The 25,397-nt window shown below is 42.2% G+C and overlaps 1 protein-coding gene across 2 annotated transcripts in view; it reads right to left on the reverse strand.

Annotated features, from left to right (window-relative positions):
- Positions 1–25,397, reverse strand: part of LOC109423013 (dopamine receptor 2) — a 521,850-nt gene that overhangs the window by 322,356 nt on the left and 174,097 nt on the right. For both annotated transcript variants that reach the window (XM_062845444.1, XM_062845443.1), the window contains exon 3: positions 13,913–15,290. In XM_062845444.1, the coding sequence (XP_062701428.1) occupies positions 13,913–15,174 (1,262 nt within the window). In that variant the 5' untranslated portion in view covers positions 15,175–15,290. The remainder of the gene's footprint in view (positions 1–13,912; positions 15,291–25,397) is intronic.

Genomic DNA, 25,397 nt, shown 5'->3' on the forward strand with positions numbered 1-25,397 from the left:
TTCGACTGAGAGTTTGGGACGTGAACTGAATTGGACGTTTAGTACTGTCCGGATACATGTAGCTTAGTACCGCTTCTACTCCGTAGGGCGAAGTATCCGTGCCAAGCAGAAGTGGTAACTCGAGTGAATAATGGGCAAGACATTCGTTGGATCGCATCAATTCCTTCACCTTCCTGAATGAGAGACGAATCAGCCAAGGGCTGAAAGTCTTTATAATAAAAACAAATCAATCAATCAAACCTTCCTGAGTCCTCACATAGCTTGGTCCATTTCTACGGCACGTCGTTTTTAATCAAGTTGTTCAGAGGATACAGCACCGTGCTCAGTTTATCGAAGAACCGTTCTTCTTCTTCTTCTTCTTCTTCTATATGGCTCGACGTTCGTATTGGAACTTAGCCTGCCTCGCTTCAACTTAGTGTTTTTAGAGCGCTCCCACAGTTATTAACTGAAGGGCTTTATATTCCTGCCATTGCATGAATGTGTACATTGTGTGGCAAGTACAATGGTATACTATACCCAGGGAGAGAATTTTCCCGACCAGAACAGGAATCGAACCCGCCGTCTTCGGATTGGCGATCCATAGCCTTAACCACTAGACTATCTGGAGACTCCCAAAGAACCGTCCGTAATAGTTAACGAATCCGACGAACGACCGTACTTCTTCGACGTTCTTCGGTCTGGGCATGTTCTGGATTGCTTGCACCTTCTGTTGAATCTTGTGAATGTCGTCCTTATCAATCGAGTATCCGCAGTACTCAACTGTGGGCTGTGAATAATGATTCGTGATATTCCCCTTGCGTGTCTTTACCCTAGTAAGCATCGGTGACAGCAATCATCATGACGAGACAGGGAGTGTGTTGCTGCCTCATTTGAGGAGTGGAGCTTTGGCGGAGCCAATCACCTGTATTGCGAGGTCCCGTATCATGCCAAGTGATTCTACTGCAGTTTGCTAAGAATGTCAGAAACGGATTGATATAGTGAGTTGCGTAATATCCACATCAATGTTGTCCACAAAGAATTCGCACTTGACTCGTATTCCACATTCGTTAAGACGCCGAAGTACCTCTTCCAGCCGACGCAAGTGTATTTCATCATTCTCACCCGTTATTTTGATATCGGCCAAGAAAACACTTTCCCCTTCCATTCCTTGCAATATGACTTCCATTTGTCGCTACCAGATTGCTGGGGCTGACGTACACCGTACATCAGTCTGTTCGGACGATAGAGACCGCGATGTGTAGAGCAGTCCCCGATCTTCTGGTGCCTTTTCGATTTGGATGAGATCAATCGTGCTGAACACCAGCCGCACATTCTTCTTCAGTGATAGGTTAGCTTGAACATTGGAAACCCGGGTCGAATACCTCTCGAGTAACGCCTTCAAAGCGGCATCGCGGTCCGAGGAAGCAGTAGAAGCCATCGTATTTACAACACTCGGTCCTTGGAACATGCAATTTCAATACACCGACATCATTTTCAGCCACTCGTGACCGAGTAACGGATACTTCCCGGAATTCACCACGTACAACGGTAATTTCATCCCGTTACGTTCGAATTCAACACTCGGGTCGAGGATACCAAGCACATCGATGCTGGTATTGCCCCAAGTAACCACGGTGCTGAAGCCTTATTGAATGCAGATATACGGTGTACTTAGAGCAATCATTACTTTACATGCAAACTTAAAGCTGATTTAAAGTGGAAATGGGCAATTATGCGACTGCTTCAAGATTATACCAGTATAATCCTAATTTGATTCTATAATTGCCCACTTCCACTTTAAATCAACCTTAAGTTTGCATGAAAAGTAATGATTGCACTAAATACACTGTATATCTGCATTCAATAAGGCTTCAGCACCGTGGTTACTTGGGGCAATACCAGCATCGATGTGCTTGGTATCCTCGACCCGAGTGTTGAATTCAAACGTAACGGGATGAAATTACCGTTGTACGTAGAGAATTCCGGGAAGTATCTAACAGTAGCTAATTAAGGCAGTAGCTAACCAAGTCCGTATCACACTTACGCAACCGCGCGACCGGGAAGAGTCGGTTCTTGTCCTCCGCACTGATGATATTGACCAGCGAACCTGTATCAATCTCGAACTGTACGTACTTGTCATTCATGGAAACATCCAGCAGAAACTTTTTGCAACGCGAAGATTCAATCGGGCAAACTTCACGCACTTCAACACTCTCGGCGCGTTAACTGCAGCCGGTTTTGTCCACATAGGTAGTTCGTTCGCACCGGAGTAGATTTGTTCGTTGATCGCGAATCAGACTTCGCCGCGACTTTCTCGAAATTTCCGGTCAATTTACAGTACGAGCACACAGTTTTTCAGTGTGTGGATTTTTATCGCGAACCACTGAATGGTCCATGCTCAGCAAGTGATACATTCGCGAATGTAACATTTCATGAACCAACATGCTCGGGAACGCTCCCCGAAATGCTGTTCATTCTCTTGCCCGGTTCGATACGAGAGCGCAATCAAGAGAGAAGATGCTCGATGACGCTAATGAAAGCGATGCATTCGGTATGAATATTTTATTGCCATAATTCTTTTTTTATTGTGACTACACAACCTGCAACGTCATGAATACAGTTAAATTAAATAGTATTTCACGTTTTTAAAGCGAAAACGCATTAAATACTTATGAAAATAACGATTATTCACAGTTGCCCCAAGCCAACGATGAGCGATCATCGGTAAGTGTTACACTTAGCGATGCCCGCTCATCGCCGCAGCTTGTTTATATCGGAGTATCCTCTTTGTGTTCCTTCGTGAACCATGCGACTCGACGAGAGAACATACACCGCTTGGTAATTGAAACAGAACCAACAGAAGGGAAGAAAAACTGCCGAGTGGTTCACTGATCACTTTTTCGTCCAAACACTGCAGTTTTTTTATGTTCGCGTGCGATTTGTTGTTGCAACGATAGCAACACCCATCACTTGCACTTTAACTCGCACTTTGTTTACATGGAGCATCTTCTGCGCAATTTGTTTTCCGTTTTTACCTGCTGGATGATCTTTATTGCCCTCTCGCCGGCAACTCTTGAAGCGAAAGTTCTCGCTGATCCTCAGTGGCTGGGGGCTGAAAAAGACGTTCAACGGAGCAACCATTTCCTGGTACGTCTTCGTGCGGGGGGAGTCTGGGGCAACCTTGTCGCAGATAACATCATAGGTATCGGACCCCTTATAATGCAGAAGAAAGTGCTTTTTCATCTGCTCATCCACCCAGCCCATCCAGTTTTACTTGCGTTTATCGAACGATTCTATCGTGTTCTACCGGTTGGGGGAGAACAGTCGGAGCTCCAGCAGGCCCCGTAGCAGCACTAGCCCCGTCAACCGGAATTCCACCGGGATTCACAATCCTCCGTCGCAAGAACTATTGTGACGGCCGAGGATAAGTACTCACAATAGTTTTACTTGTATAATCACTTTATTAATTGGAAAAATAACAATATTTTTCGGCGCCGTTTGCGCTCATCGCGATGGCGATAAGTATACACGCAGAAAAATAAATTGTAAACACAATTAAATTCTAGTTCAAATCAACCAATTTTTCAGTTTGCTATAGCGACAAATTTATTTCTAGTTTAAACTGAACTGTTCCATTGTTTGATAATACAAATATTATCATTTGTCGAAATTTTTGACAGTTTGTTAGAGAAAACAAAGATTTGGTAGTTTCAAAATAAAATAACGGACTGTTTTAAACGACTGCACTTTTGTCACTAACAAAGCCGGTGATGGCTATGTTGGTGATGGCTGCTCCTGCGGCAGCTCGGAAATCTATTTTTAGACACTCGGCAAGCAGATGGAAGCGAGAACGAATAAAAAAGGCAAGAAAGCGAATCCGACCAACTTTTTATGGATAATGTCTTGAGTACCTGCGCGTTATCCTCCTCTCCTCTCTCCTCTTCTTGGCGTAACGTCCTCACTGGGACAAAGCCTGCTTCTCAGCTTAGTGTTCTATGAGCACTTCCACAGTTTTTAACTGAGAGCTTCCTCTGCCAATGACCATTTTGCATGTGTATATCGTGTGGCAGGCACGAAGATACTCTATGCCCAAGGAAGTCAAGGACACACTTTCACTTGTGACACTTTCTTCATTGTGGCAAAGTTGGGGTAAGAATTTTAAAGATGTGTGAGTGCTTCCGGGCAATATTTGTGATCCTCATTTTGTTGAAACAAATGAAGTTTTTAACGTTATATGGAATGATGAGAATTGGGTGTTTTCAGTGGCGTAGCTAGGAATTTGGGGGCCCGATGCGGAAGCAAATTGGTAGCCCCCATGAAAATTACAGAATATGTACATAGTTTACAATGAAAAATCTATACATTTAACTGTCGAATAATCTCACTGTTAAATTTTGTACAAAACTTTAAAAAAATCTCGCTTTTTGTACTCAGTATTCTAGTGATGCTGGCAGTGATGGCCAAAGGAGGGTTAAAAATTATCTATCTTATCTTATTTTCTGTTTTCCTTTATGATTTTTTTCGGGAGCGCGAGATTTTTTTTATAAGAATTATGCTGAAAATGTTTTAACAATTTATTTAGAAATTGCACCAAAAAATCATTTATAAACGCTTTCAAAGATTGCTTTACTTTTTTCTTTAAGAAATTTTTCTTGAAGAATAATTTGTATTCAAGAAACTTTTAAGTTGTAAATGCAAGAATATCATTCAGTACTCCTCTAGAAGCACTCCTTCAGGAATGATATTACTATAATTAGCCTTATTAATGAGGCTTTCAGTCCCATGGCTGGTTCACCTCAGACATGCAGGAATGTTTTCAAAATACTACAGAGTAATTCAAAAGATTCTTGCAAAGGCTTCATCGAGTATTTCTCGAAATATTAGTTCAAGAATCTATCAATTATATTCTGAGGATTCATCTAGAAGATCATCTAAAGAATTCTTTCAAAATTCCAGAAAAAAAATACTACAAAAAATCATCAATGATTCATTTAGAACCAGATGTTCTTCCAAGAAATTACATCGGGATTCCCTCAGAGGAAAAGAAGGGTTTCTTTAAACATTCTTCTGTTTCTTTCAGAGAATCCTCTTAATATTCCTTTGGTGATTTTCCATAGATTCTTCAAGTATTTCTCAATTCTTCCCTCAAATAACTCTTATAGATATTTCTCCAATAATTAAACTTGGAATTTCCTCAAGCATTCATCACTTATCTTAGTGTCCTTTTAAAGATTTCTTAAGAATTACTTCCTAAGATTACTTCAGAAATCCCACCAAAAATTCCCTTTTCCAAAAAAAATCTTCAAGGATTCTTCAAGAAGTTTCTCTAAGGTTTTACTAACAGATTCATCATAGGATTTCTCCACTAATTAAACAAAATCTCCAAGGATTCCTACTGAAGAAATTGAATTAATTAAATTAAATTAATTAAATTACATTTTTAGATGGACTTCTGTAGGAGTTATGTAGGAATTCATTCGAAAAATCCTTCTGGATTTCCTCTAACGAATTTTTCAATATCCATCAACTCTAGGAGTCTTCTCAAGAGTTCCTTCAGGAATTTTTGCTAGTATTCCTCTGGGCACTCTTCAAAAAATTCTATTTCTCCAGAATTCATGGTTGATTCCTCCAGAATTATTACGTTATTTTTTATATAATCCGTGCTCACTTCTAACAAATATACAAAATTAAGAAACAGAACAAAAACGCTTCATTCCATTGTTTTGAGTAGGATAAAAATGGTAGCGTAAATAGCTAAATAGTAAAGAAACAGATATCCTATCTTATCAAAACAAATAACTTCTCCAGAAGTCTTTCCAAGGATTTAGGAAATGTTCTAAGGTTATTCCAAATTCTAAAGGATTTCCTTTAAGGCAGCCTTAAGAAATTGCTCTCAAAATTCCTTCTGGATTTTTTCCAGAGATTTCTTTAGTAATTCTCTTGCGATTTGCCCGGAGATTCGTTCAGATTTTATTCAAGTATTCTCTTAGAGTTTCTTCAATTGATTTCATTCATTCATTCCTAAACTGATTTTTCCAGGTATTTTACAAATAATTTTGGACAAGAAATCTTTTGCGGTCTTTTTATGCAAGGATTTCTTCATGTATTTATTTAATTACTACTGCAAGGGTTTTCCGGAGATTCTTACACAAATTCCTCCAAGAAATTCCATAGGAATTCCTCTAATAAGCCTATTCAAGGATTCATAAATTCCTCCAATGAATACTTTACAAACTCAAAAAAAAAAACAAAAGAATTCTTTCAATTCTCACAGAAATTCCTCCTAGAAATTCTATAGAAATTTCTTCACACATTTTTAGGAAATTGTATGTGATCTCTTGTGGTAATCATCTTTTTTTTTCGGAAATTCTTTTGGTAATTCTCTTGAGATTTTTCTCGGTCGTTCCGTAGTAAATTCGTCGATAAATTTTTAATTTGCAAAGATGTATCTCATAGAACATCAAAAGTAATAACAGACGAAAGTTAATAAAGAATTATCAGAAGAAATGAACAGATGAATTTCCAAAGAATCTTTTAAAAGTTGCCACTTAAATTTACAAACGAATCGACTAATTAATTTTCAAAGTACCGTGGTTTCGGGTGAAATTGATCACTTTTCACAGTTTTTGGCTTCTAATTTTTGAATAGTTATTGATATGGTCGCACTAAATGCTTTGAAACAAGTACGATCACGGTTTTCATCAGTCAACCAGGTTGAAACTTTTACTGCAAATCATTTTATTGCAATAAATATCATTTAAAATAAAAAATCAGAAATTTTAGTTTCGGGGTGAAATTGATCAGTCAATGAAATGTCTTTGTAAGTGCTGGAAATAATTTTTCCATCTGAATTATCCATCCCAGAATGCGAAAAGCTTTGTAAAACTTATACAAGTTTAGTAAATTCTTAATTATTTATATTTAAAGTTTAATAAATCTAAAGAAAACGCCTAAAAGTATGCAATTTTCATACTAGACAAGTCATTACTTTAGAAAAAGTACAATTATATGCATAAATATCAATATTTATGACGAAATCGGGTTAAGCGAACACTTGGCAGCTATAAACATTCATTCTAATATTCATTACATGTGTGATACAGCTACAGTAACAAAAGTTAGAAAGTGTCTTTGAAAATCGCCGAACACGCAATTTCGGAAAATATTAAATTTTATACAGAAATATGTGACTAATTATCTGTAAAACATGTAAACTCATCATTCAATAACCCTTGAGTCAAATCATGGCATTTTCAACAAATTGTTTTGAGTTTAAAGCTTTATTTTTAACAATTAAAAATTGCCGTCACGTCGATCAATTTCACCCCACTGACCAGTTTCACCCGAAATCACGGTACCTGTATGTGTCTCTGATAGGTTTTGGGCCGCTGAATCCGAATCCGGTTTCAGATTTGTTTCAGGACGCCACAATTTTGAGCTATATCTCAATTTATAGGGCAAAATATGCGATTTTGGGCTTTTTTGACTGCAAGCCGTTAAACATGGAAATATTTTTTTAAGCAATTAAAAGGTAAAATGGTCAATTGACATCTAAATTTACGACTCACGCAAAATATTTCGTTTTATCAAATCAAATTTGAAAGATTTAAGCATTTTATGTTAATATGTAAACTTGCATGCAATTTTTGGAGGGTGGTTTGTATCGTACCTAACATAACCGCGGCCCAAAATCTGTCAGAGACACATTAGTTTGCTCTTGAGACAGACCAAAAGTTAATTTTTGTTACGCTGTGCTATTGAAAGAATTACTATAGTAATTGTCAGGTATATGAGCAAAGGGACTGCTGGTAGAACTTTTAGAGAAATTGCTGAATCCCGTAATAAATTTCCAAACCCAAAGAATTTCAAAAAGTTCTGTCAAAGATATTTTCAAAAACAATAACCTAATTCAACTTTGAATATTATTGCCGAGAAATTCCAAAAGAGTTATGCCGAAATAGTTTTCAAAAACATTTGCAGAGAAAATTCCAAGAATACTCTTATAGGAACTTTCGGATCAAATCCAATCAAAGCATTTCCCAAGAATTTGCAAAAAAAAAACCGCCAAAAGATATTTGAAAGTTTTTTTTCAGGTAACTCACAGAAAACTCGCCGAATAAATTACCAAAAAAAAAAATGCCAAATGAATTACCCAATCAATTCCCGTAGGGATTGGCATAGAAGTTTCCAGAAAAATGTTAAAGTTATTCCGAAAGTTATTACCAGAGGTTTTCTCAAACGAATTGTCAAAAAAAAGTCAGTGAAAAGTTGCAGACGGAATTCCCAACAGAATTTTCGTAGAAATAGAAATCTAAAGTAGTTCGTAGAAATAAAAATCAGAAGCAATTTTTGTAGCATTTCTGAGAATTAGTTGAAGAAGTTTCCAAAGGAAATGCCTAACAATTAATCAAATATATCGTCAAAGGAAATTTTCAAAGCAATAGCCGAATGGATTCTCAAATTAATGTTTAAAGATATTCCTTAACGAATCTGTAACGGGTTTCCGAATTAATTACTGAAAAAGATAAAAAAATCCGAAGAAATACTTAAAAAATTGTAATAAATGACGTAAAAATTCTCACAGGATTTGCTCCAAGAGATTCTACTGCAATTCCTCAATGAATCTTTTAGGAATTCTTCCAAGGTTTTTATCAGCTTTTTTTTTCTGTTGATACCTTTAACGGTTTCCTTAGCGATTACACCAGTTTCGTCCGGATTTCTTTCACGAAATTTCTAACGAAATGTTTCTAACGATTTCATCAATATTTTTTTTTCTCAAGTGCGGAGCTCCAAGAACTCTTTCTTGGATATCTTTTACGATTCATCTGGGAAATACTTCAAGGACTTCTTTACAAATTCCTCGAAGATTTTCTGCGAAAGTTGCAACAGCGATTCCTTAGGAAACTTCTTCTTCAATTCCTTGAAGGATTTTCTTCAGTATTATGTAATCCCAAGAACTCCATAAAGAGTTTCTTAAAGATATCCACAAACGATTCGAACATATTCTCTTCAGCATTTTTTCAGAGGAATACTTTGGAGTTCCTTCAAGATTGTTTTAGAAACTTCTTCAAGGGTTCTTTTTGCACTGTCTCATACGATTTTTCTTGGAAGTCCTTTCAAGGATTTCTTAAGAATTTGTTCAAGCATTTCTTTAGTAATCATACCTGCAGGGATTTGCTCATAAATTCCTCTAATAATTTCTGTAGAAAATCATTCAAAGATTCCTTAGGCAATGTTTTTAAGTCCTTTTTCACAATTCGTTCAAGAATCTTTTAAGAAATTCCAGTAAAAATTAATCTTTTCAACAAGGATTTTGTTTTTCAAGTTACGTATAAAGATTCGTTCATGGATTTCTCGAAGTTTTTCTTCAGATAATCCTACAAGGATGGACACATTCATCCCTAAAGAATTCCTGCACAAATTTCCTCAGGGGGTCTTACAGAAATTCACCCAAGGCCTCCTGCGGAAAGTCTTTTGAAGATTGTTTTTTTTTATTTGCACCAAAGAATTTGGAATTCTTTGGGGTTTCCGTCATTGATTTCTCGAGAAATTATCTAGGCATTTCATAATTAGTTCTTCCAAAAATTGCTTACAGATTTTTTTCAGGAATCCTTTAAGTAATTACTCATAGTACTCCTAGTACTTGTAGTACTACTTCATAGTTCTGTAGTAATCCTTCCAGAACATCATCAAATATACCTCCAAAATCAACCCAATGATTCTTTCCTAATACATCTTAGAATTCATCTAGGCGATTCTTAAAGATTTTTTTTAGAAATTTCTACAAAAAAAATCCTACAGACATTACTACAAGAGTTCCTTCGGGGTGTAAAGAATTAGTATTAAGTTAAAATTCACAAATACAAAGAAATTTTAAAAAAAGTTCCTTCGGGAATACATTCAAATTTCTTTGGAAAATCTCCCAAGGATCCATTCGGGTATGGCTTCAAAAATCTCAAAAAAATCATGAAATATATTTTCCATGAGGAACTACTGCAAGATTCCTTCTTGAAGAAATTTCTAAAATCATTCTTGGAGAAATTCCTTGAGGTCCATCTGAAGGATTTCTTGAAGAGTTTCATGATATAATCCTTGAATGGTTTTTTGAACGGTTCCGAAATGGTATTTCTGAACGACTGCTTGAAGAAATGCTTACAAAAAAATCCCAAAGGAATTCCTGAAGGATTTCTTGATAATTGTTTGAAGAAATTCTTGAAGAAATGTCAGGAGGAGTTCCTGAAGCAATCATTGTAAGTATTCATAAACCAATGCTTTGAAAGTTTTCTTAAGCAATCCCTGAAAAAAGTTCTGAAGTAAATCATAGAGGAATTTTTGTAGAAGTCTTTGAAGTAACTGCCTGATAAATCGAAAAATATATTCTTGCCCGAAGGAATTCCTGCAGAAACCCTTCAAGAACGTAACATGCGTTCAGTTCTTAATTTTGATAAATGGGGCCCCTGAATTTCAGCTGCTATCTTATGCTAAATCAACACCTATGTTTGGTTCTGTGGTTAGGATATCAGGGACATTTTCATAATGCTCATGAATTATACTTCCATATCGATACTGAACATCGTAAAATTCAATTTTGATTTCGATCACATTTTTTATTGTATTTTGGGGCTCCAACAGGTGCAAAAAGTAGTCATCAAATTATTATAAACAAAACAAAACTAACGAAACTACATGAATAAAGTGTGTACATTTATAATTGTTAATAATAGAACATCAAAATAGCCTTCTGTGTTTCCCATTCCAAAATCTCTTGATAATCACGAAGATGCCCCTACATACCTATCAGCAGATCGGCAAGTATTTAACTTATACTTATATGTAGGAATCTTTCGCTAATCACAGAACTTTATTCAAACTGGGCCCCCGAATTCAGGGGGTCTCCAAATCAGGGAAGGTTTTAATATAACACTAGACCTGCCCTGATTTGGAGGCCCCCTAGGTTCGGGGGCTCGGTGCGGACCGCACCCTCCGCCCCCCCCCCTTGCTATGCCACTGGGTGTTTTGATCGATAAACTCTTTTTCTCATTTATTTATTTACACATAAAGTCAACAGATAAAATGTTTACCCCAATGACATAAAAAAACTCTAAGTAAGAACAAAGACATATAACTTTGCAATAAGTAAATGCTCAGTTTGAAAATCAACCATGCGTTTTATTGTTTCTAACAAGCCTTATTTTTCTGCGTAGTACCTACTCGTTCTACCTGATCGCGCGCAAAGGTAACAATGTTTATATAATTCAAGGTATGCTCAATCACGGTATGTCGCTGTTGCGGCCATGATGCCCATAGCACTAGTGATGGCAGAGGAGCTCACTTTCTAACTACTGCTCGTACATGGCCCGGTGTTTTGGAACATGATAAAGCAAGCTAAAAGCAGATTTTACACCAGTTAGGATGTAATGCTAGAAAGAAAGAAGAAATCGTCACGTGTGATATAAAGACCTTTTTCTTTCTCATAAAACTTCATAGCTCTAGAAACAACAATGCGTAGGATGGCAATATGACTGTCTTGTCGCTCCCCAAATCCACGGCGTAGTCAATTCCGTTCCAGTTGTCGCTTGCGGACGAGTTTTGCAAGCGTCATGCACACCTTCCAACCCAACGCGCCCATATTTCTCTCCTACGACCGTGACCATGAGCAAATGTATGAGGGAATTTGGTGCAAAATGCACCAATGGGTAAAACAGTTCAGTTTGAATATATTTTATAATTAATTCTTCTTCGCTCAAATTGAGAGCATTCACAATTCCATTTCCCAAAAAAGCGCATTTCACCCCAAAACCACCTCGTCCACTTTCCCCGTTCGCATTAAAGTCACGTCGAGCGGAATGCGAATCCGTCTGGAATGTGGGATTTCCCTTCCACGTGGTAAATTCCAATGCCTTAACATACCAGCTACTACACCTAAAACTCCTACTCGTTCGTTGCGGTCAGATAGCGCGCGCGGCGATAGCTAACATGCGGTCACGTCACTACATCGTCCGTGGACCGTAGACACCGTAGACACGACACACCACCACCTAGTGCTGTGCGGTGTTTTGTTTCTTTGCTTTATTGGGGCGACTCGTGCTTTCTGTGTTCCTCCTCGAATTGGATTTTTTTTCCTTTGGTTGCGTGGAAATCTGCTGTAATTGAGCTTCTCAGTCACCTACCTACTTTGGGCTGAAAGCTTCATTAAGAAGCGACTCTGGCACTGGCACCGGTCGGTCCATACAGGCGACAGCTACGCGCACGATGACGTATGGCTTTCGGAAAATGCGTGGTTCCGTGTCGAATGTTAAATGGCCCTGTCGCCTTCGAGTATCGTCCCGTGGCAAAACCCATGGAATACCAATGAAGTATCGAACGGAACGAAAACCTTTTTTCGTATGGATCGAACGGTGCGGGCGTAAGAGGATTCTGAATACTGTTGGTTTATTGTGATATCATTTCTTTTGGTTTTGATTTATGATGTTCTATGCCAAGTTTTTGTCTTTTTTTGTGGAGTGTGGAAAGGATGCAATTTCAAAGACGAATTGATGATAAACAAGTTATTTTTTCTGATGTAGCAATCAAGTTACAAAATGAGTAAACGTCTACGTGCATGAGATAAGAAGAGAAAAAAATATGAATAGCTGTACACAATCCAGAAAACTTTTTAGTATATTTGTTGGCACACGTCTAACCCCCATCCCATATTATGTTTGGAAAGATCCCTAGCTAATTGAATCTGATGATTGAAGAACCTTGTAAATTCTATGAATCAGAAAACCATGTCTAATGACCACAGTTTCTGATCCTTTTGCAGAAGGTTTCCCGAAGAACTCCTGGAAGATTCCATGAGGAACTGTTGAAGAATTTTCCAATAAACTTCTGAAGGATTTTCCGAGCAACTCCTGGAGGATCTCCCGAGGAACTCCTGGAGGATTTCCCGAGGAACTACTCAAGAGGAATTCCCGAGGAACTCCTCTGGAGGAATGACCGAGGAACTCCTCTGGAGGATTTCCCGAGGAACTTCTCTGGAGGATTTCCCATGGAACTCCACTGGAAGATTTCCCAAGGAAATCCACTGGAGGATTTCCCTAGGAACTCCTGGAGGATTTCCTGAGGATTTCCCGAGGAACTCCTGGAGGGTTTCCCGAGGAACTCCTGGAGGATTTTCCGAGGAACTCCTGGAAGATTTCCCGAGGAACTCCTGGAGGATTTCCCGAGGAACTCCTCTGGAGGATTTCCCGAGGAACTCCTCTGGAGGATTTCCCGAGGAACTCCTCTGGAGGATTTCCCGAGGAACTCCTCTGGAGGATTTCCCGAGGAACTCCTCTGGAGGATTTCCCGAGGAACTCCTCTGGAGGATTTCCCGAGGAACTCCTCTGGAGGATTTCCCGAGGAACTCCTCTGGAGGATTTCCCGAGGAACTCCTCTGGAGGATTTCCCGAGGAACCCCTCTGGAGGATTTCCCGAGGAACTCCTCTGGAGGATTTCCCGAGGAACTCCTCTGGAGGATTTCCCGAGGAACTCCTCTGGAGGATTTCCCGAGGAACTCCTCAGGAAGATTTCGTGAGGAACTCCTCCGGAGGATTTCCCAAGGAACTCCTCCGGAGGATTTTCCAAGGAACTCCTCTGGAGGATTTCCCGAGGAACTCCTCTGGAGGATTTCCCGAGGAACTTCTCTGGAGGATTTCTAGAAAACTTTGAGAGAATTTAATGAGGAAATCCGGAAGGGTTTTCCAAGGATCACCTTCAGGAACTCCTGAAAGATTTCTTTGAACAAATCTGGAGGGTTTTTAGAGATATTCCTGGAAGATTTCTTGAGGATTTAATATAAAGAAGTAATATAGAATAATGGTACTTACCACCTATATGAAGTACCTTATATACATTGGATAAGTAGTATTATGAGTTTTATATTCTCGTCATGCAAAAAAACACAACTTACCTTCTGAAATCTCTGCTCCAACACGCGTAGATCACCGGGTTCATACTGGAGTTGATCCACCCCAGCCACGTGACCACGGCCGACACGATCTCCTCGTGCGCTATACACTGCATACAAAACCCCGACAGCAGGTTTACCACAAAAAATGGAAGCCAACAAACTATGAACACACCCATCACTATGCCAAGCGTTTTGGCGGCCTTCTTCTCCTTGGCAAACTTCGCCAGTTTGCGCGACAGGGAAAAGTTCTTGCCCATGTGCGTCCGGTGGCGCCCTCCAAGGCCATTGTTCTGCAGCGCCGAAAGCGGTTCCTCGTCCGGTTCCTCCGGGGTCGAAGTCGCCGTGTGCTGCTGCTGATGGTCCTGATGCTGATGCTGCAGCTGTTGCTGTTGCTGTTGCTGCTGCTGGTGGTTGGGCCTCTCTCGGGTGGTTCCACCTCGATGTATCCGAAGCGTGAGCTGCAGCTCGCCGGATGCCATCAGCACCTGCTTGGTTCCCAGCTTGAGCGATCGGGTTTGTATTGCCGCGGCTCGGTATATTCTACAATACGTGAACACCATTACCAACAGTGGAAGATAGAACGATATGGTGGAGGAGAACACCAAATAGCCGAGATGCTCGGTAAATGTACACTTATACGGTGGCATATCGCCTTCCCGCGCAGCTCGCCACCACACGATCGCCGGGAAGCTGATCGCACTTGAGCATATCCAGACAGCTGCTATCAGAGCAGCGGCCTTCTTTCGAGTCATCTTCATCGGGTAGGAAAATGGATCCGTTATGGCCCAGTACCGATCAAGAGATATCACACATAGGTTCAGTATGGAAGCAGTACTAAACAATACATCTAACGAGCGCCATATATCGCACCAATCTTCGCCGAAGAACCACGTGTTCTGCAGTACCTCGTATAGCGCGGAGAACGGCATCACGACCAGTCCTACGAGGCAGTCCGCCACGGCCAGGCTGGTCACGAAGTAGTTGGTTGCCGTGTGGAGGTACCGTTCCCGGATAACAGCCAGAATGACCAGCGAGTTACCGAAGACTGTTGCGAAGGAAAACAGAAACAGAAAAGCTAACAATCCGGCCCTGTCGTTCGGCAGGGCATCCAGGTACTCTGAAAAGTTCGGCTCAGTGGTACAGCAGTTGACCGCATCCAGTGTCACCGAAGTTTCGCCACCATTTGACACATTGTAGTAGCTGAGATTGCTAAGCCTTATCAGTTGCGACAGTTCCCAGTAGAAATCAGTTGCATTATTCATTATTGGTTGCTCTAGGCTTGAGCTGGAATTAGTGATTTGTGCCGCCGCCACCCACGGTTATTGCTCTGTTGTTGCTGCTGCTGTTGCGACCATTGCTCGGGTTCGACTTTCGGAAGCTGTAATTAGATTACGGAGATTGATGTTAATTATTGGGAACTAATGAGCTTTGCTAATTTGTGTCGAGGCAATTCGTTCAAATTTTAGCAAGCAGCCGGATCTGCCGATGGTCAGAGTGATACATGTGTTTAAAGATTGGACAACATTTTGATTTGGAAAACTTTTATTCTTGTAATTCTTTCGCCCATCAGCTGTCCATCCAAACATGTTTTTTAGATACTATGAACTTTGATTTATATCATAGCATGTAGTCAGCTGCAAAATTGTGGATGGAAGCTTCAAGAAAAACTTAGAACAACTTAGAAAAAAAAAACTGGAGAAACTTAAGGAGAAATCTTTCAAGGCATTATTAGATAAATTACTGAATGAATCCGCGATAAAATTCATGATCGTTCTTAAAGGAATTACTCTAGGAACTCGTGGAAGAATAACTAAATGACTCTATGGAGAGCTTTCTGAGGAATTCCTGAAAGAATTACTGGAAAAATAGATTAATTTCTGGAATTATTTGTGAAGAAATTCCTAACAGAATTTCTGGAGATATCCTTAGGAAATTCATCCAGAGATTTCCCATGGATGTCTCGTACGAATAACTTCAGTAACATGTTGATGAACATCGTACTCATACGTTTAATAAAAATCAATTTCATGGCACCAGACATCATATGATTTATTGTTTGAGCCTTAAACTCTGGTCGCTAACTCTGAATATTCTGGTCACCATTTTCGAACTCCAAACATCTTCCCCATACCCAATATACCCATATTGCATGATTTTAGAGCCTTTATAAAACAGCCGCCACCTTGAATTTGAAGCCACCATCTAGGATTTTAGACTGCCATCTTTGATATTCTGGTCACCATTTTTGGATTTCGGACATCATTCCTATACCAAATAGGGTATCGGGATGCTTCGTTGGCATAGTCCCCTCGTTCGGCCTATGTTAACGTAAACCAAAAACTCAAACAAACACTCATAACTGGAGATTGGAAAAGCTATGCGACAAACAACTGTAACATTGCGTTTCAATTTCAGCCGATACCTGGACGAGATCACAACAGTGGAGGAGTTTGGCCGTGAACTGAAGAAGCAATGCGAATTGGGAGAAGAGGCGTTAATGATACGGCTGACGAAGGCACACAAACAGCGATGGTTCGACTGCCGGTGTCTGCGGCTAACAAACTGTTGAAGGTAGGCAAGGTACGAGTTGGCTGTTCGGTGTGCCCATTGAGGATCGCCGCCCGAATAGCAAGGAGTGGTCACAAATGGGTGTTGAGATGCTTCAAGTGCATGGGCTTCGGACACATGTTGGCCAACTGCAAAGGTCCAGACAGATCTGAACAATGCAGAAAATGCGGAGAGAAGGGACACTTTGCGAAGGACTGCTCGTGGACTCCGCTTTGCACAGCGGAAAAAGGAAACGCCCAGTCGATGAGTGGATACACGTGCCCTGCATATAAGAAGACGATCGCAGGCCAACAGTAATGGAGATAATGCAGATAAACCTGAATCATTGCGAAACCGCACAGCAACTGTTGAGGCTGTCAACAACGGAAGCAAAGTGCGACGTTGCGATTATTGCAGAGCCGCACCGAGTTCCTCTCGGTAACAACAATTGGGTGGCAGATAGCACGGGAACGGCTGCTATACAAGTGATGGGAAAATTTCCTATTCAGGAAGTGATTGCAAGCACGTACGAAAGTTTCGTCATCCATCGCCAAAATCAACGGTAACTTCGTATGCAGCTGCTATAGGTCAAGAACGAAGAAATTCGATCGGATGCTGGAGGAGTTAGCCGACAAGCTGGTTGGACGTAGGCTAGTACTGATCGGCGGAGACTTCAATGCGTGGGCCATGGCGAACATGGCGAAGAAACTGAGAGCGAACAAAGCTCCGGGTCCGGACGGGATCCCCAATGTGGCGTTGAAATCGGTTGTCCTAGCTTACACTGATATGTTCAGGACGGTGAAGCAAATATGTTTGAAAGAAGGTCACTTCCCAGACATATGGAAGGTACAGAAATTGTTTTTACTGCCGAAGCCAAGAAAACCGCCGGGGGATCCAGCATCGTAAAGGCCGTTATGCCTGCTAGACACACTTGGGAAGCTGCTGGAGAAAGTCATTCTTAACAGGGTGGTGCCGTTCACAGAAGGAGAGCATAGACTGTCATAGATGCAGTTTGGATTCCGGAAGGCAAAGTCGACGGTGGATGCTATCTGGACGGTCCTGGAGAGGGCCAAGAAGGCGTCCAAACAGAAGAGGAGAGGAAACCGGTACTGCGCTGTAATCATAATTGACGTCAAGAATGCGTTCAATAGCGCCAGCTGAGAGGCCATTGCAGTAGCGCTGCACAGAATGTGGGTTCCAGACTACCTGTGTCAAAGGAAGGTGGACCCATAGGTTGATACCGAGGGTAGATAGTAGGATTAATAAGCGCCACGGGGAAGTTACATTCCACCTGACACAGGTCCTTACAGGTCATGGTTGCTTCCGACAGTATCTACACCGTTTCGGGCATGCGGATTCTCCCGAATGCCCAGTGTGCAATGGTTTAGAGGAAACGGCGGAACACGTTTTGTTCGTGTGCCCGCGTTTTCGCACAATGCGTGACCGCATGCTTGCCACATGCGGGGAGGACACAACTCCGGACAACTTGGTCCAGAGGATGTGTAGGGATGAGGTTAGCTGGAATGCCGTTTCAACGGCTATCACCCATATCGTCTGGGAGCTACAGAGGAGGTGGCGCGTCGACTTGGAGAATGGCTAGTCCAGATGCAGTGCAAGAGGTGGTCCAGGGGTTCGAAGTCGGCTTCGTAGGTCATACCGGTGCCCTGCGGTCGAGATCGACCCTTACAGCGATAAAGTGGCCACGGAGAGGAAGTCCCGGTAGCGGTGCTGTCGTGGCGTCGGTCTACTGGGTTGGATCCGAGCCCGTGGTTGGAAAGGGGGCCCCGGCAAGGGTCGGGGTAGGTGAGACCCTGCTGTCTGCAACCTTCGGGTGCATCTGATAGGGCCTGAAGGGTAGTGATACCCTTCCTTATGGGCAGGTCAGATCGGGTTGCACGTGGGCATCAGTTCTTGATGTCTGCCAAGCAGTTGGGCGCGGGCGGGGTTGATCCTGCCCGCCTTCCGAGGACAAAGGGAGTGGTGAGGACCACTCGGGAAACTGGCTAAGCGCCAGCATGTTACCGTGATGGACTCTCCAGAGTGAGTCATCGATGTTCGTTGCTGCTAGGCTACGGCAGCTAACCTTGAGGGTGCGATATGCACTAGCCCCTCTCTGAAGCAATACCTTCTTGGTGGTTCCGGAGAGACGTAGGGTTTGGCGACCATAGGAATGTGTTTTAGTGGGTCGGGGAGAGAGTAGTCCTGGCTTTTACTAGTGTTGTAGAAGACGGCCTTAACCCCACACTATTCTAACCTTCCTGATAGGGTGTCTGTTGAGCAGATTTATCCCCCTATGGTTTAGAAGAAAAAAAAAGACTACCTGTGTCGGATCATGAAAAGCTACTTCCAGAACAGAGTCTTGGTGTACGGCACTGAAGCTGGACAGAGGAGGATGAAAGTGACGGCGGGAGTTCCACATGGCCCCATCCTCGGCCAACGCTGTAGAACGCTATGTACAACGGAGTGGTACAGGCGAGTCACCGGAGGAGGTAGAAATGTTGGCGGCAGAATCGGTCGGTATTATCGGAAACTGGATGAATGGAGTCAAGCTGAAGATAGCCCACCACGAAACGGAGGTGCTATTGGTGAGTATCTGCAAGGCAGTGGAAATCTCCGTCGGAGAACACACGGTGTCGTAGAAGCGAGAACTGAAACACCTGGGTGTGATGATCGACGATCGGCTAAACTTTAACGGCCACGTCGACTACGCCTGTGAAAAGGCGGCGAAGGCGATCAACGCAAAGTCGAGGATTATGCCAAACACCGGTGGTCCGAGAAGCAACAAGAGGCGGTTGCTAGCGAGCGTGTCATCTTCGATACTGCGGTACGGAGTTCCAGCCTGGGGTGCGGCGCTACAAACCAAGCAAAATCGGTGGAAGCTAAACAGCGCGTTCCGGCTCATGGCCATACGAGTAACGAGCGCGTATAGAACAATATCGTCGGAGGCAATTTGTGTGATTGCAGGGATGATCCCGATCTGCATCACCTTGGAGGAGGATATCGAGTGCTATGACCGGAGGAGGACTAGCCAAGTGAGAACGTTGGTGCGAACGGCCTCAATGACAACGTGGCAACAGGAACGGGATTCCACAGAGAAAGGGAGATGGACCCATCGGCTCATCCCTAATGTGTCGACTTGGGTGATCTTCCGCCTAACCCAGTTTTTGTCTGGTCACGGCTGCTTCAGGCAGTACCTACATCGGTTTGGCCATGCCGCTTCGCCCTTCTGCCCGAAGTGCGAAAACGTGCAGGAGACACCGGAGCGCGTGGTGTTCATCTGCCCCAGATTCGAGGCGGTAAGAAGATCGATGGCGGCATTAAGCGTGGACAACATCGTCGACGAGATGTGCCGTACTGAGCAGACGTGGAATGCGATCAGCAGAGCAGCCACAAAAATGATGACGGAGTTGCAGAGGAAGTGAAGGAGTGACCAGCAAGCTGGGATCGCTTGAAGAGGAAGTGCACAGTAGCGTGGGACACAAAAAAAAAAATATTCCGGTACACTTTTTGAGTTCCATTTTGGCCCCATATCTATTGTGCAAAATTTCAGTTCGATCGGAGAAACTATATTTTAGCGCCAGCCATTTTTAGTTTTCATACGATTTACTATGGAGAAAATCACCTTTTAAAAGAAAAATCGGCACAGGTTGCCCCTTAATCTCTAAAAATAAATCGATGAATGATTTCTGTTGGAAATTTTATGAGGAATAAACCCTCTGAAGACCGCAAAGCGATCTAAGGCATGTGGAAATAGTTATTGACCGAAGACCGAATGACAAGCCAACGCTGTTTATGTAAGGATTAACAATAAATAATAAAATCTCGTAATTTTATCGGTCGGGCAAGGCTTAATAACTTTTTCCACGAATATCGCATCGGTTTGCGGTCTTCGGAGGTCTGATTCCTAGTGAAGTTGTCTACAGAAATCATTCAACGACTTATTTTTAGGGATCAATGAGTGACCTCAAACGATTTTTCTTTGAAGTAGTAAATTTTCCCCATAGTAAATCGTATGAAAAACTAAGAATTGCGGGCGCTAAAATATAGTATCTTGGATCGATCTGAAATTTTGCACAGTCTATATGGGACCAAAATGGAACTCAAAAAGTATACAGGATCTTGGGTTTTTCCATTTTTTGTATTTTCCCATATAAACCGTGTACCAGGCGAGAAGCACTGCCTCGAAGCGACAAAAAGTGCAAGAGCACTGTAGCAGAAGAGCGCATGAAGGCATTGCTTCCTTTGAAGCAGTCGCATCAGTGGTACCAGGGGGATCGAGGCATCTAGGTGTAGCAGAGTTTTTCCAATCGGTTTTTTCTGCTGGGGAGATTGGGAGGATAAAAAACATACAGACTTCTCAATTTGCCAAACTGAGTTAATATGTAAGTTAAAGAACACTTCTCGAGGCCGGATGCATCATCAAGGGACTTGGCACATCGCTTAAGCCAAGTCCAACAATAACAAAAACAAGTAGCCGTCACGTTGGATTCAATTAGTCGCCACCAGTCCAATCCATCTGCTTCCCTAGCATAATCCGACACCGCACAACACGTTGCACTTAGATACTGTCCCGCGCATGCAGCAACGACGATGATGACGACGACGACGACGACGATAGCACTCATGGCATGTTGGCAGAATTCCTGGTAAGGAGCTAGGTCAGCAGTTAGAGCTTTGATGATAGGTTTGGAGTAATGTTAATTTGAATAAACGCGCACTTCAATTTTAGGCGCAGTCGAGTTAACAAGTGTCTTGTTTTTTAAAAACTAACTACCGAACCCCCAGTTCATAAGTTGTACATATGTAACTTGGCCCTCCGAGCCTTCTATTGAAAATTCGTTTTTGGTTTTTTCGTATGTACACCAAATTAAAAGGGTATATATTCACTCAAAAAACGAATTTTCGATTGAAGGTTCGGAGGGGCAAAGCAAATCACATATCACTCAACACAATCAACTCAGTTCAACGAATTGAGAAAATGTTCAGTCTGGATTCGATATACACAGTGAGGGGTACTTTACCCCCACAGCGATTTTTCTGCTCTTACTTCCGAATAAGCTCATTTTTTGTGTGAAGTTGCGGCGTACGTAAGCTAATTACCTTCCAAAAATGACTTGAATTGGTTGCAAGACAACAGAGAAATTGCGGTGGGCGTAAAGTGGGTGGCACCGTGTATAACGATTCCTGATTGTATGTATGTATGAACGTCTGTGTACAAAATGGTCACTCTTTTTTAAGGCACTTCCCGATGGCAAGTTTTACGAATCGAACCGGCATTTTGCCGCATTATTTGCCATTGAAAATGATTCAGATCGGCTAAGGTGTTCCGGAGTTATGGCCATTTTTGTGATCCTGACCAGCACCGGTGGAACTGGCGACCCATCATGCGACAGATCAATTTGTGCCGATTTTCATAACCTTCCGCTTGGGTCTCCAGTCAGCCCAGTGGTTTAGGCTATGGATCGCCAATCCGGAGACGGCGGGTTCGATTCCCGTTCCGGTCGGGAAAATTTTTTCGCCTCTCTGGGCATAATGTGTACTTGTACTTGCCTCACAATATAAAAATTCATGCAATGGCAGGCAAAGAAAGCCCTTCAATTTATAACTGTGGAAGTGCTCAAAGAACACTAAGTTGAAGCGTGGCAGGCCAAGTCCCAATGGGGGGACGTAGAGCCATAAAGAAGAAGCTTGGTTGAAAGATTTTGTACGGAGTTTGGAGACAAGAAAATTCATGATCCCTTGCCCAAAACTCAAGATGGCAGCCTAAAACCCAAATAAATCATAGGAGAGATGTAGTATGCTTCAAATGATATGTTGGTATCAGAGTAGACTAAGGATAATAAAGAATTATCTTACCACCCAAGCAAGAAGACGTGACTTATTTAAGGAGGCCGCAGAGGCGTTTAAGAAAATTTCATAGTTTGCTTATGGGGTTTCATAGGGCCTTTGGGGCGCTGAAGAGGATCTCAGAGGCGTTTAAGTAGATATCAGCAAAAGCTCCTGGAGGCTTCAGGAATGCTTCAGAGCGTCTCAAGTAGTTTCAGAGAACTATCAGTGCCTCAGGGACGTTTGAAGGGGTTTCTGGGGATACACTGAGGTCTTCAAGGCGTTCAAGGGGTCTCATAGTCGTCTCAGATGGTTTCAAGCACATTTTATGAAGTTTCAGTAGGTACCAGGGGATCTCAGGGGCGTTTAAAGGTGGTCCTAGAGTGTTCGAGGGGTTACAATGAAATTTCAGAGGTCCTCCCAGGAGCTAAAACCCCCTGAAACGCCCCTGAGGCCCTCTGGAACATTCATGGAACCTCCTGAAACCTTCCGGTATCCATCGAAACGCCCTGAGACCCTCTTGACATGCTCCTGAGACCTCTATTTGTACCCCCTGAAAATGTGGAACCCTCTGGAACTTCTCTGAAATCCTCTGAGACCCTTCGAACAGTCCCAAAAGCCTCATGGAATCCTCATGAGATCCCCTGAAACACCCCTGTGGTCCTTAGGAATTTCACTGAAACCCACTGAGACCTTTCGCAGCGTTTCCAAGGCACCCTGAAACCCTCTGAGATAACCATGATAATTGGCGCCAACTTGTGACGTAGAGGGGGGGGGGGGGGGGCGAAGCTCTCTAAAATTGGACAATATCAATTTTTTTAGCTCAATGTACTAGATTTCACGTGAATATGCGTAAGCAATATAAATTGCGTCGATATTTGCCGAATTTCATTGATTTTGAGAGGCCTTGCCCGCCCCCTCCCAACAACGTCACAAGTTGGCGCGTATGACCCTGATACCTCCCGAAATATCCATGAGACCTCATGGGTATTCCTGAAACACCCTGGGATCCCCTTTGAAACTCCCGTAAACGCTCCCGAGACCCTCTGGAACTTCCCTGAAAGACACTCAGTAAATTTTCTGGAAACCCATTAGACCCTTCGAAGTGTCCCAAATTCCTTCCCGGAACCCTCCTGCAAACCCATGCACAAGGGAGGGTTTATGGGGGTTGATCCTCCCCCATTACAGATGTTTTACTTGGCACTACACCACCTTTTACCAAAATTAGGGAAAACCCCTTCCTTGTCGCCTTTTCTATGCACGGGCCTGCCCCTCTGAGATCCAATTAAACGCACCAGACACCTCTTGAAGTACCCCTGAGACCCCCAGAAACACCGCAGTTACTCTTTTCAACCCCACTGGGACTTCTTGAAACGCCCTAAAATCTCTGGAGTCCGCTGAAACCTCCTTAAGCCTCCTGAAACGCTCCTGAGATATCCTGAAGCGCCCCTGAGACCTCATGGTACCCTTTGAAACTCTTCTGAGATCCCCTAAAATACCCTGAGGTCCACTGAGACCCTCTGGAGCCCATTGGAACCCCCTGAAACTAAATGAAACGACCGTGTAACCACATGTGTTACGATGCCGCATTAAAATAAATTTTATTTGTGGAGCGGACCTGGTCGGATGGTTAGAACACAAGAGTATCACGCCGAGGACCTGGGATCGAATCTCACTCCCGACAAACTCATAAAAAAATGTGAGTTCTTCCTTCGGAAGGGAAGTAAAGCGTGGGTCCCGAGATGAACTAGCCTAGGGCTAAAAATCTCGTTAATACAGAAAAAAAATATATTTGGATTTCTGGTCCAGTCTAAAAATGTACCGGTCTAACCGCAGCATAACCATTGCAGCATGACAGCTCGCGTGTGGTGGTAGTGGTAGAAGAGATGAGGGAGAAAGTAGTAGAGAAAATCAGCACAGCAATAAACAAAGCATAATTTCGCCATCGTGAAAAATAATCAGTTTCGATAGTTTGCCTAGTTTGTTTTATTTCAAGTTGAATTACATTAAAACTAAAGTTATTAGTGGGCGAGTTTGCACAGAAAGCTGGAAGTCGCGGCATGATCAGATGTAGAAAATCTGTAAGTAAAATCCTGTGAACAAAAAGTAGGAAATTAGTAGTGAATACTTACCAGTGTATCTCCCCCATAGCCGCGCAAAATTAGGTTTTTGGAAACTCCTGAAAAAGGGGGAAAACTACTACATCTTGCCGTTCCAGTGATTTCTGTTCGAAAGTAGACACTAAAAGAGAAATTTGTACGATAAGACCATAATAAGAAATGTTTGTGTCCCAAAACATAGCGTCCACATAGTAACCACCAAATTAGGGTGATTGCACCTATATTCGACCTACTTGAATCGAAGGTCTGAAAAAGAAGTCGTGAAAGTGGAAACCACTTGATTGTAAGTAGATTTTTTGTTAACTTTGTGTAATGTAGAATGCTTAATAAGTTATATTTCAATAAAATTCACAGTTTAAGCGTTGCTGAAAATATGTCAGCCGCTCTAAAAAAAGTTGGTTTCCCTCTCGGGAACAACATGGTTACTAGTATGGGAATCGCTTGTATGGAAAAAATAAATCCTCGCTCCAGTCGACTTTTTTGATTCCATTTAGATCCCATATCAACTGTGCAAAATTTCAGCGCAATCGCTGAAACTATAATTTAGCGCAAGCGGTTCAAAGTTTGCATAGGATTTACTATGGGAAAAGTTACACTTTCAAACAAAAAATCCCAGAGGTCGCCCTTTGTCTCCTTAATTCAAATCGATCAATGCTTCTTGTAGAAAAATCATTTATGAAACTTTCCTTCGAAGACCACAAAACGGTTGGATGCTTGTGGAAAAAGTTATTGAATTATTACCGATTAGTGATCCAACGAACGGCTTTTTGTTTCGTTTTATCAGCAGCACTGCTGCTGCCGTTGTTGCTTGGGGTGGCGGGAGGCATCACCACCCCCAGAAACAGCAGCAGTCAAGGCAGCAGCTACAGTGTTGCTAATAAAACAAAACAAAAAGCCGTTCGTTGGATCACTAATTGGTAATAAATCAATAACTTTTTCCACAAGCATGCAATCGTTTTGCGGTCTTCGAAGGAAAGTTTCATAAATGATTT

The sequence above is a fragment of the Aedes albopictus genome, chromosome 1 (genome assembly GCF_035046485.1).
Source record: "Aedes albopictus strain Foshan chromosome 1, AalbF5, whole genome shotgun sequence".
In the NCBI taxonomy this organism is placed as follows: Eukaryota; Metazoa; Arthropoda; class Insecta; order Diptera; family Culicidae; genus Aedes; species Aedes albopictus.